The 14,288-nt window shown below is 31.7% G+C and overlaps 1 protein-coding gene across 3 annotated transcripts in view; it reads right to left on the minus strand.

Annotated features, from left to right (window-relative positions):
- The window catches only part of dysc (whirlin protein dyschronic), a 346,867-nt gene that overhangs the window by 7,119 nt on the left and 325,460 nt on the right, over window positions 1-14,288 (minus strand). For all 3 annotated transcript variants that reach the window (XM_076398877.1, XM_076398878.1, XM_076398876.1), the window contains 2 exons: window positions 1,103-1,366; window positions 888-1,043 (listed from right to left, as the gene is read on the minus strand). In XM_076398877.1, coding sequence (XP_076254992.1) covers window positions 888-1,043; window positions 1,103-1,366 — 420 coding nt within the window. The remainder of the gene's footprint in view (window positions 1-887; window positions 1,044-1,102; window positions 1,367-14,288) is intronic.

Below are 14,288 nucleotides of genomic sequence, written 5' to 3' on the forward strand. Positions count from 1 at the left end.
AGTGAAGTACAAATAATAAAAAATACAGCAGTGACATGTATAAACATTATTTCACCAGAGACTGAGATAGGGCGGATGGGTCCTCTTGATTGTATACCTAGATTGCAGTTATCATAAAGACAACTTGTAGGTTAGTCGGAAACGACTACTAACAATGTAATAATTAAATAATAATAAAAAAAATATTAAAATTACTGAAACGAAGATTATAAAACTTTTGAATATATTTTTTGTAGTTTATATGATCTCAATAGATCCTACATTACAGACATAAATAAAATTAAACTAGAAAATTAAATAATCTCAATATTGTGCTTAGTAGTTTGGCTATCCACTGTAAAAGTATTTAATTGGAACTTAGCATATCAATCCTTGATAGTTGATTTTCCTGGGACAGCGGCCGGAAGCTGGACATCAAGCCAAGTTTTTGCTTCAACTGTATTTTTCTCTTCAAAAAGCAATATTTTATCAACACGCGAAATTCCCTTTTATCCATTTTTTTTCACAATAACAAAAGTTGCATCACTCAAAATGCTACAACTCACAAACTAATGATCCGACAGCAAGTCAAATTTATACACGCATCTTATGAGGGTTAGGGCTAATTAAAAGACATATGGATTTAATTCTATTAGCGTTATCTATATGCCAGGCCGGGGTCTTTTGAACTGACGTGTTATATATATGTATATATATTATATATATAGGTATATATATTATATTTATAGGTATATATATTATATTTATAGGTATATATATTATATATATAGGTATATATATATATATATATATATATACATACATATATATATATATATATATATATATATATATATATATTATATATATATATATATATATATATATATAAACAATGATAATCTTACCAGAAATTCAATATCGCTCCGATCTCTTCTCGCAAACGATTCAGCAATCAATCTGGCAACGTCTTGATGTTGTAATCCCTCCACTCGAGTACCATCTACTTGCAATATCAACTGACCCACTTCCAATCCACCACAAGAGTAAGCAGCGCCATTTTCCTGTTTAGACATATTTAAAATATTTTATTTAATTCTTTTTACAACCCGAGCATACTTACATTAATATTGATGATTCTCGGTAAAGGATGTTTCGTGTTCGCACCTCCCTCGATGGCAATACCTAGGATCGGTTTCGTCTTCTTCACGGTTACCCGCAGATTTCCTTCTTCGTCCTGTTGAACTCGAGGTGGTTCTCTGGGTTCGGAATTACCGTCTCTAGTCAGCCGTTGCATGGACTGATGCCTTCGCATCATGCCGTCGCCTTCCAGCATCGACGAATCTTCCTTCATGTCAAAACTACGCGATAATTTATGTGCTAATTCCTGTGAATAAGTAAAAATAATTAGTAATAAATAGTTATGTTTGTGAACCATTTTGAAACACATTCATTAACAGTATGAAATTATATATTTGTAAAATAATAATAAACATAATTATCACATAAAATACGAGGGTCACTATTTATATTTCGGGAATTGGCAACACTGTTGTCATGTGAGTCCATCTGACGGTTCCACCGTAAAGTTTGACATTTTTGACGATATACGCACATTTTGTCGCATGGATGTTATTTGTTTATTTTATATTTAGTTAAAAGTTTCGTCTCGGCAAAAAATGGAACTGAATCGTGAACATTTTCATGCGATGATTTTCTACGATTTTCGACGTGGATTATCACAACAGGAATGCATTAATCAACTTAATTTGGCTTTTGGCGATGAAGTTAGCTGTGCGAAAGTTATATTCGCGTTGGATACCATACAATTTGACAATCGCTTGTGTCGATTGACGCAAAGAAATGTTTAAGAAAATTCAATCGCGGTGCTTCTAAAGACGTTTACAAAATCGTGACAGGGACGAATCATGGATGTATTCGTATGAGTCCGAAAGTAGGCAGCAGTCGACTATATGGGTGTTCCAAGATGAAACAAATTCAATAAAAGTTGTTCGCGCACTAACCACTTTAAAGAAAATGGTGGCCTGTTTCTTCGGAAAAACTGGTCATATTGCAACAGTGCCTCTAGAGGATCATAGAACAGTAAATTCTGATTGGTACACAATCATTTGTGTGCCAGAAGTCTTCGGTGAAATAAGGAAAACAAACAAGAGACGCCGGATTGTTCTTCATCATGACAATGCGAGTTCACACATCGGCTCAAACAAGAGACTATTTGAGCACTCAAAACATCTCATCGAATTGATAGGTCATCTGCCATATAGCACTAATTTGGCACTCAATGGCTTCTTTTTGTTCCCATCCGTGAAGAAAAAATTGCGTGGTCAACGATTTTCATCGTCCGAAGAAGCTGAAGCGAAGAAGAAGTTTCATGGTTTCGTTTAATCAGAATGGAATAAATGCTTTGAAATTAGTTTAAGCGTATGTAAAAGTGTATCGATCATCGCGAGTACTTTGAAAAACAATAAAAATATATTCGCAGCTTAATTATTTGTTTTTTTCCTATTCCCGAAACATAAATAGTGGCCCACCTAATTTTTCCCATACTGTTTTGCTTGCTTTTTTATATTATTTATATTCACAATGTAGTAATTCAATATAGTGGTAGTTATCGACAATAATAATAGTAATACATTTTGGAACTCAATCTTTTTAAGGGAATTAAAATCTAAATAGGTTTTCACTTTTTATCGTAAAATAAAATGTTTGGAACACTTTTTATTTAAAGATATTTATAAGAAACAATTAACATATATTAAAAGAGCATTGAAAACATCGAGTAATGCTCTTGGAATAAACTTTGAGAACTTTGAAAGACTTCCCTTTATTACAGATGTGGACATTAAAATGTTGTAATACTATGGCTTTCATAAAAGCTCTTTAAACAGGTGTTTATAGCATTAAACTATATTAATTTATTTCTATTGCTATTAAGCTACTAAATATCAGACTATACGATGGAAATTATTTGGCATCTATGGATCTATGGCATCAATCTAACAGGGCTGACATATTACAACAAGGCCTTAGCTATTCCTTTAATTCTGTTAGCAAAAACTTTTAATGAATTCCAACATGATAATACATTAGTCTTATTAGTCTTATATATTTTTTATTACTTAAGTAATCTGATAAAATAATTATTATAAGTTTATTACTGCACTGCCAAAGGAAACTCATAAAATTTAGCTTGACGAATTATACCAATAAATATCTGTCTTTTTGTCAAGTGTCTACACGTTTTTTGCCAAATTAAATCCAATATATCATGACTCTTTTCTTTGTTTCTCGTCGCTGAGCGTGAAGTGAAACCTCAAGGAACTTGTTGCAATAACATATGTTTTGAAGTGTTCATTAGGACTAAATACTAATTACTTCCAGTATTTTCACAAAATACCTTAAATTATATTATATTCACAATCAATAATAATCAATAATAAGTCAATAATTCTGTTACTTTTTTTTTGTATATTTTAAACCTATAGAAGATACGTTTAATATCTCCTTCTAGTGAATGGCATATAACAATAATTTTTTGCCTTTAAAAGTTTTCCTTTATTCTCAAGAATCAATGCTTGGATTTTGTACATTTCTAGGTAGAAGTTATTTTATATGGCAATATGTATATTTTTACTATTTGATTTATTGTGATTATTAAGTATTGACGTAATACCGTTATTATATTTATTGGCAATAGACAAAATAATATGAATATCATGTAATATATAAATGGGGCAAAAGTCACGCTACTATTTTGATTGCACGCCATCTCGGTTACGTCATGTTTAGCTCAGTTTTGCTTTAACCATCCTTTTGTGTAGACATCCATATCTTATTATGGATAAATATACGCCATAAAAACGAACTGAAATAGTGACAATATTTATTGAAAATAATCGCTCTATTATTGCCACTCAACGGAAATTGTGTCAAAAATATCTTAATCGTCCAGTGCCTCACAAAATCACAATTTATCGAAGAAAACGGACGTCTCGTAACGCTGAAAATGTGGCTCTGGTGTGCGATAGTGTTTCAGAGTCTCCAAAAACATCAATTCCGAGACGTGGTTGCCAATTACACATTTCTGCACGCAGTTTAAGACGAATTTTGAAAATGTTCCCGTACAAAATTCAATTAGTCCAATTAATTACTACCGAGAGATCCTGATCAGCGAGTTGAGTACAGTAATGCAATCCTAAGACTGTCTGATTAAGCCCATTTTCTTCTCAGTGGCCACGTCAATAAACAGAACAGTCGGTTTTGGGGAACACAGAATCCTCAATTAATTTATGAAACATCATTGCATCCACTAAAAACAACTGCATGGTGTGGTATTCATGCTGGATACATCATTGGTCCCTATTTTTTTTGAAAATGACCAATGTGTTGCAGTTATTGTTACTGCTGTCACATTAGTAAAGACAAATTGTAGGTTCGGCAACGACTGGGGACAATGTTATTAATTAATTTAAAAAAAATAAAAAGGCTGCTAATGCGTAATGCTTTACAATGGAAGCTAATGCTAAACTGTGAAAAAAATGGTGCAACAATTACAAAATCTGGATAGTTGATGATTGGAAGAATATGGTATTGTTCAATAAATTGTCGGTACATTGCTTCCTCCAAAAGGTCGGGTTTATGTTTTAATCTCAAAATAAGGCTATGATTCGGGCTGATATCAGAGAGGTTCGTCTCAAGTTCTTACTAAGACTGCTACTGTATCTGATACTGCGATTGTTACTAGACTTATAATGCCCCCAAATACTGTCATAATCCAATATGATAATGCGCCCACACACACACAGTCAAAAAGGCTCAATCTTGGTTTCAGGAGTATCAGAATATCATTAACCATCTTCCGTGGCCAGTACAATCGCCAATCTTTGACATAATTGAACCATTATGTGGAGTTTTAGGGCAGACACTTAGTGGTAGATTTCCATCTCCAATATCATCTCCAGCAATAGGCCGATGTTTTAGTACAAAAATGGGACAACATTCTGTTGAAATATATTTAGACTCTGTACGAATCTATATTTCTTGAAGAATTGCAGCTGTGTCAAGAGCAAATGGTAAATGAAATTTATTAATAAATACATGTTGTGCATTTCAAGTGTTCAAATTATTATGTCCATCAGAATAGTTCTTTTCAATCATGCAAACGTTTAATTGATAAAAATAAATAGAGTAAAATTTGCACTGAATTAGATGTAAAGTCTACTTCTATATTAGGGTAGGAACGTTTTCATCGACCTACGCATAGCTCACAGATACCAATAAAAAAACTAGCTGCATTATGAAGGATGCATATCTTTTCATATAATCTTTGTTTGTTAATAAACCGGTGCATCGGAGGATGAATAGTACATTCCAGCCTTTGCAATCTAGAGACAATAATAACTATCAGACAATGCAGGCACTATCTGGGCATTTTTACGTCTTGGGACAGATGTTTAAATCACGCTGCGCATATTGTCTGCAAATAAAGATTATAACACAACGCTTTATTGTAAGTTTCCTACGTATGGACAATCAGGAAAACGATTCTCGGCCCACGCCATTCGATTTTTTCCATTTCTATGCGGTTTTGTTTTTCGCTCGCTAGTCGTTGAATTGGCGCAGATTTATGACCGCCATTGTAAAATCAAGGTGGATTATCAGGAACCCACTCGTTCGCCGTTGCGAATGTGCCTGATTGTACCTTTGTTTCCGATCTGATATTAGATTTAATCGATGAATCATATTCGAAACATTTATGTTCATTATAGAGAAAAAACAACCAACGCAACGTATGTAATTGTTCCTACTAAAAAGATCGTAAATAACAGGTGAATTGAAAAATCCTCGGCCTACCATAGTAAAACACATTTTTTGGCGAAATTATATATTTTTTTTATTCAACATAATTCCATCCAAGGGTGATACACTGATTATAGTGACCCTCCAACTTTTCGATATCATTTTTGTAGCACGATTTGTCCTTTGCTTCAAAGTAGGCGTAAGTTTCAGCGATCACCTCTTCATTCGACGAAAATTTCTTCCCAGCGAGCATTCTTTTGAGATCTAAGAAATGCGGCCGCTTTTCGGCTATTTCATCCTTCAAACGGTCCAATGACGCTATGTAATTGTCGCTACTGATGGTTCTTCTTTTTTTAATGTAGTTAATGAAAATTATTCCATGTGCATCCCAAAATACAGATGCCATAAACTTGCCAGCCGACTGTTGCGTTTTCTCACGTTTTGGAGCAGGTTCATCGTGTGCAGTTAACTCGGATGACTGTCGATTGGACTTTGGAGTGAAATGATGGAGTCATGTTTTATCAATTGTCACATATCGATGCAAAAATTCGGGTTTATTACGCTCCGAATCATCAACTCGTCGTTGTTTTTGGTTAAAAATGAGCTCGCGCGACACCCACTTTGCACAGAGCTTTTGTGACACCCAAATATTCGTGAATGACGTACACGTTCAGTTGATATCTTTAGAGTGTCTTCTATTTCATTCATTTTCAATTTACGGTCATTTAAAGTCATTTTGTGAATTTTTTTAATGTTTTCGCCGGTAACAACCTCTTTTGGGCGTTCACTGCATTCACTGTCTTTGGTGCTCATTTCACCAGATCTAAACTTAGCATACTAACCTTGATCGTTGATTTTCCTGGGGCAGTGTCCGGAAACTCAGCATCAAGCCAAGTTTTTGCTTTAACTGTATTTTTTCCCCTCAAAAAGCTATATTTTATCAAAACGTGAAATTTCTTATTATCCATTTTTTTCACAATAACAAAAGTTGCTTAACTCAAAATGCTATAAATCACAAACTGATGATCCGATATCTGTCAAATTTATACACGCGTCTTTTGAGGGTTAGGGCTAACTAAAGAACATATGGATTTAATTCTAGTAGCGCCTTATATATGTCAGACCGGGCACTTTTCAGTTAACCTGTTAACTAGACATGTTTTAGATCATCTATATTATAGGTGTTTCATTCAATTTTTACAGCGTTTTTCCTGTTACCCAAGTTTTGGACCTGAGCAATCAAAAGTTATTAATAAGGTAAATTAGGGGACTGAATCCAAACTAAAAGTCCACTAGACCACCTATTTTAAGGTTCTAATATTCGAAATGTTCAATAAAATAATCAGAAATGAACTGAGGTTGAATTGATTGTTTTTACTGCTTGTGATCTGTTTCATGCATTAGAGTTTAACAGTAATCGGTCATCATGACTGCAATCCAAAATCCTTGGTATCGCCATTAGATTTTCGCTATATCTTGGTGTAGACGTTATTCTTGCTAGTCGCTGGTGTCGCCCAAGCGCCCAAGTTTTTTGATAAAAAATCAAAATGTGAATGCAGAAAATGTATTTTGAGAGACATTTGAGCTTCAACCTTGCGGTAATTTTACAAAAAATTGTCACACAAAAAATGTAGATGCTGCTTTATCGGAACTTAAATATTTGTAAACTTTGCCATTCATCAGTTAACTTTGTGAAATTTTCTTCCATAATGGAATCGCTTTAATTGCTCGCTGGTAACGAAGACGAACTTTTTAGACACGTTAATGATTTTTCAACGTTTACCAAGCATATAACATCCTCAAACCTAATAAAGCACTTTGAATTGACTTTGCAACGTTGTCTCGGTGTTTTAACATGTTCTGAAGCACAATCATAAGTTCCAAATGATGTTTAAAACAACATCGTCAGCTAACAGCCATTATATGAGAGCAGTGCTGCCATCATGCTAGAAGTCAAAAACTAGAACTATTCTTGATAGACGGATTGAAGATCCCAGTTCAGGGTTTCAAATAACGTTAAGAATTATTCTCATTTGCTTATTCTCATTTGTCCAAAAGTTGACGTTGAAATTTGTAAACTTATGTTATTAGGTACTTGTTAATGTATTATGATTTGAATGTATATACATTTTTTCACTTAACACACAGTAACAACCATTTTCATCATTTTCTACAACTTTATTCTAGCTTTCGTGCTACGTCGCAATAATATGTCCAAATAATAATCTTGGTTTGGCATCTATCTAATCATCAACGACCCATTTTATTTTTTCCTTTTTCGCTTTTCTTCAGCACAAGTTTTACAACAAGATGATATTGCGTTTGTTACTCGATATTCTTGTTCCTTTTTGCAATAATACATTGTTTAATTTATTCAGTTGGGGTAGGTAGATATCTAGATTAACAGTTTAATTCGGTTTTATCAGTTCGTAACACACTGTACCTCGCTAATCGAACCATATCCCGAGGAGATAATGTGAATGGCTCTCCTGGCCTAACCCATGAGTTTTCGCGCTTGTGATTATCGTAGAAGATCAACTTTCTATCGTCAGCCACAATACGCCACAGAAAGCTCTTTTTTCCTGCAAGGCAATGGTGCCTCAACGTTAAAAAGGTTCGAAATTGCGTATTCAGTCAGTTCCTGTGGTAGCTATATTCCCTTCTTTAGAACCTTTCCTATTAACTGAACATAGTTGACACATCAAGAGCTAAGTTGTCTGAAAGCTCTTTGAGAGCTTGAACTCTCAGTTTTGTGCAATAGGTCATGATTTTCAAACTTTGGTCTTTGGTCCTGGGTGACTCACCAACTCTGTAGGTTTAGCAGTTGATCGCCGAAACGAAACATCGTATTTCATAGTTACGCTAGATCGTTTAATAGTTGTTAGATAATTCGCACTATTTTGAATTTTGAAAGCTTCTGACTCAAAAGTTCTGATTTTTATAAGGAGGAAATATCTTTAAAACATGGAAATAATTGTATGGTCTTCTTCGCGTCGACGTTGTGTCTTATAAAATGTGTAATTATTGGTACAAACATTTTAGAAATACTAATTTGAATTTTAGTGCAAGTTCTATTAAGTCTATTCTGTATACACCAGTTTGCAGCCCAGTTAAAATACCTATTTCATAGTGTATGTAAGCAACGTAAACATTGATAACGTAAACAACGATAAGTTACGAATACAATTCTATAGTTTTAGATTTAAGTCAGCACATGAATACGTGCTTATATTGATTACTAGGACAGCGAAAAAATATTTTTGTGGAAAATGGTTTTATAGTTGGCGCTTCAGGTTTATACTCCTCAACCAATAGGCTGCTGTTCGAGTCTCTGGACTGTGATAATTTGTAAGTCTCGACACTGCGTCTATCTAGACAGCAAAATGACAAAAGCAAATTTTTCCATTACGGGTTGATTGACACAACTTAATCTAGTCACTACTAGCTGTTGCTGATATTTACAATAACAGGTCATCTGTCAGTTGTCAATATTTTAACCTATTCTCAAGCCAATACAGTTTTGCAATACAGGCTTTGTATGATTTTAGAGCTATTTTCAGCGTCCGGTTGACCAAGAATTGTAATGAGTAATGATAAGCAAATTCCCGTATATACACACGTAAAAAAAGCCGCGATTGCATACCAGGGAAATCAGTATATTGAGGTCAAAATAAGATACTCGGCTTAGAGAAGGTTCTTTTCTTAGTGTTTTGTTATAAACTTTTGGAAACTGATTGGCAGCGCAGTAGTGCTTTATCTCTAATTAACAATCGAACAAACTAAGCGAAGAATTTGACAATAAAACAGTTGAAATTCGTCGATATTTTTATCGTTATCTGAGAGTTGTTGCCAGGCCATAAAAATGAAAATATTTACATGAAAATATGAGACAAGTTCGATTTTGTCTATTTTTTAATCGGAAGTATATTGCTGAAAAATAAAAAACACCTAATATTTCAATACAATTTTAAAATTTTGTTTCTGGATAATGAATAATTTTGTATAGTAATAACATCATTGTTAAATCGCAGATATTATCCTTGATTGAGCCTTAAGTTCGTGTGTTATAGCAACACTGCCAGTGGCTTGGAGATCAGGTTTTTAGTATTCCTATACTTCTGACGATTTTGTCTATATTGCTGCTCTTCATACCATTCTCAACTTCTACTAGGATGAATTGATTAAAGTTTTAGATTTATGGCAAATAAATGTAAGTAATTTTACATAATTGTATTTACAAAAAGGTCATTTAAAAGTAATTTCCAATCCTTATACGTTATGTTAACTTACCTGATATAAATTAATGGTAATTATAAACAAATTACATATGGATATTATCATAGTTCATTATTAATTTCTTTGTTGTTACCAGTATACTACTACCTACCTAAGTCATAAAAATAACGTTCTATGTTAAATTGAAAAAGAAATTAAATACAATACACACTAACATTATATAAGGGTCTAAGGGGATATAAGAAAAATCTAACTCTACCAATCTAGAAAACAGAAAATGAAATAACCAGGAGGGTAAAACAATATACTGACACTAAGAAAATACCGTAAAACTATTAGTCTTATATAATATTATCAACGATAATCTAGACGTCACAATTGATTATAAAAAAAGGGTATATATTATTTTACCCTTTAAGAGATCTACGTGCTTTTCAAATAGTATTATAAACAGGACTATCAAGATGCTGACACGCATGCTGTGTGGACAAATAGATTTCTTGATACTGAAATAGCCTTCTGTGTAAGTGATCATAGGTAAAATGAAGTTAAACGTATTTATTTTTGTCTCATGTTAGTCTTAAATGTTCTAGTCGTTATTTAGTTTTAAATTCAATACAGCAGTTTTATTTTTCAGAGTATCTGATGTAATAAAATTGGAAATTAATTTAATTTAAAATAACATAGAGGAATTGGAATATATGTTTATTATAATTTGTCTGTACTTTTACAGTTTGTTAGATTTGGTCATATTTAAAAAGGTTTTGCTGTAGAGGTGTGAATTAGGAAATACTGTTTTTATGAGTATTTCTTTTAAGTTATAAGGGTTGTATGATATTAATTTAAAATATTACTCATTTGGTTTTAATTGTTATTGGATTCTTTTACTACAATGACCTTCAACGATGTGCTTTAGAAGACATTAGTAGTAGTAGAGAGAATGAAGTATATATTTTTGTATTTTTTATTTGATGTAGATCGTCTAGGTCCTCCAAAAAGGGTGTTTATTAAATAAATTGATGGAAAATATTAAAATAAGGAAGTTACTAAAGGCATCCTGATTTGGCATATGTAAAAAAGTTTATGAAATTACTTAGATATGATACATTTTCACAAATGTTGATAAAAAATGAAATGTTAAAATGAATGTTTAAAAGAACTGTGAAAATAGAAAAGTACACAACTATACATGAAATTTGGATTCCTCAGAGAATATTTGAAATTAAAATAACTGGTTAAATAGTGGTTTCTCCGAAACGAAACTGAGACAAAGAAGTCGATTGAGAGCAAAGCCACTACTAATTGCAGGGCAAATGAAATTAGCAAAGCGATAATGTAAGTAAATATTAATTGATCTATAACTTGGATCCTTTTAGCCATACTGTAAAATAAAGACGTTGATGTTTGACGTCAAGACAACTATGGATCCATATTGGCTATGTTTAATTCTAGAAAATAAATATCTCTTACTATAAATCATTGCCGATTGATATTCATATTTATATTACATTGATTTATTATGGTTTACACAATATTTAAAATTCTAGTGTGATCAAAAAATGCTAAGACAAAAATAATTTCTTCTTTACTAGCATCAATATTTTACCATTTTTCAATAGAAGCCATACAGGCACATATCATACAACTCTCCTTCATATTTTATAAATTAAATAGAATTCTTTTACTAAATAATAACATTTCCTGTATTGAATTTACATAGCATAATAACAAAATTGCCAATTATCAAAATTAAAAATACTGTATAAAAAATCATGCATAGCACAGCATACTATTAAAATTTTTTCATCTGGGAAAAATCATGTTCATTACTGGTCAAGAGAAATTTAAATAATTTTAAAGAATTAAACAAATATTATAAATTGGATATGTCAGGCTATATCAGAACGAGTTACACATTATGTCTATATAAAATATTTAATTAAAAACTTCGAATTTGAACTACTTCAGTTAAAACACACCAGAGATGAAATTAATGAATTTTGCTAATTAAAACTAAAACGTCTAACGAAACAAAGTTTATTAGAGCAAACTTAATTAATCAGTAACAACATTTATAGAATAACGAACTAATATTAATGAAATATGAAAACAGGCGGGACTTTTACATGGCGGCCGTTTCAGGACTATTTAATTGGCAACTTTGCTTCTTAGAATAAATTTAATTAGCAACGCGATGTTCGGTTATGATTGAGGACAGAAATAAACATTTTAACATAGTATACAACACTACTAAACTTGCACTATGCCTGTAAAGTTTTTGGTCAGCTTTGTGAGTGAGTTTTTATAACATAACGACTCCTCATAAGTTTATTCTACAACTAAAAATATTTCTATTATTTCCTAAAAAGTCTCTACCTAAAAAGAAAAACGATATATAATGAAAATACTTCGAAATTATATCGATTATTGTTGTAGGAACCTAGATTTTATCTAATATGCAAATGAAACTGCTCATTATGTTTATTAAAAGATCGAGGAAAGCAAGAGTGATAAAAGTAGCAAGAAAAAAAAAGGTGAAGAAATATCCTACACAAAAGCTATTGGAAAAAAGGTGAAGCTCTAAAACGTGACATAATATTTATTCAGTGTCTGGTAGAAAATTCTTTCTTGAATAAATTTAAGGTAATATCTGAAAATCGATCGCCTTACGTCATGTATGGAATTTTGTGTTTTCGTTGTGTATTCAGCAATAAACATGTAAAAAGATACGAATGCCAATTTCACCAAAATAAAAAAATATATATAGATGTTCAAAGCAAAAGTTTGATGTAATGAGGGCGGACTAATGCAATTTGTGTTTGTGAGCGAGTGCCATTTTTGTTTCAAGCTTTTGCTTTGAACGGGACAAACCAAGAAAAAATATCCATCCGGTGTTGTTCATGTCAAACTGTCGTGCTCCAGGAAGTGTAGAGAGTGTTAATTTTCATGTCTTACTTTAAAGGTAAATTCCTGTTTTTCTGCAACGTGTTGCAGCTATTTTTATGCTAGTATACCACCACCAAAAGTTTTAATTATAGGTAAGACTCTCTGTATAAAGAACAATTATATTTATTAAGAGTTATATAGTTTAGTAAGCAACATTTAATAGAAACTATAACATTTACAAAAATATAAGTAACTAATTTATAAGACTATTATAATATATATAATTAATTTTCAAGAATAGTCAAACATGACAATTAAGATAAGGCAATTAAAATTGCAAAATACAATAATATTTCATTATATAGGGTGTCCCAAAATTAATTTATTATTTTTCTCATTAATTTTTTCAAATATGATTTGGTTACCATATCATAATATCAAATTGTGTCAGATTGTGGATGTGTTTGTTTTTAGATAATCATAGGAGAGTTCACTGAGTCAGAAATCCGTGACCCTAACCAGTGGATTTTGTTTAAATAAGTCGGCATCCCTTTTTGATGTTGCTATTGTTCTCTTTGATTTTCTTTTGTATAAAGTTTTTTTTTTGTTAACGCCAAACTCTTTTTTTTTAGTTTCTGTTGTTAATTTGCCATTATAATAAAAAATTATAGATTATTACTGTGCTGATTAAGTATCTATAATACAAGATTGGGTACTATATTAATATATTGAATAAGTTTTCTCTTTTTTGTGATATTATATTTGATATAAGTTGAACTTTACTATTACCATTACATTTTAAAACATTTTTAGTTGGTTAATATCTTTCTAAGTACGGAAGAAGGTGCTATTCAACACAATCATAATGTACTTATTGGCTAAACATAATGAGAAAACATTTTGTCTGGTGATTATGGTTAAGACTGGGTAAATGGTGTAAAATATTTCAATTAAGTCTGCAGCAAGGTTATTATCAACATGTGTTTAAATGTTTTCATGCCGAATATGACCAAATAGTTTAATGATCGATTCAAACACATTTATTCTAATCACTAGCAACCTTCTGGATGGTGTGGCTTAGCTCATAAAAATACATATAATTTAATCAATAATTTAAATAATTATATGATATGATATAATTGATCATTATTTTAAACATTTAAACTAATTAGCAATCACTATATGCTATTTTCGACAGACTATATGTTACTATAATTTTCAACACATTTCAGCTTCGTTGTTTTAATCTGTACAGTTTAACGAGTGCAGTTTTTTAGTACAATATAAAAAACGATGGGATAATAGCGAGCGAAAATTTATTCAAGAACTTATTATATAGGTCACCTATATGAATATTTCATAATAAA

Source organism: Rhynchophorus ferrugineus, unplaced genomic scaffold (assembly GCF_030347505.1).
Source record: "Rhynchophorus ferrugineus isolate W39M unplaced genomic scaffold, kcgeb_rfMv2 rfM3, whole genome shotgun sequence".
NCBI lineage: Eukaryota > Metazoa > Arthropoda > Insecta > Coleoptera > Curculionidae > Rhynchophorus > Rhynchophorus ferrugineus.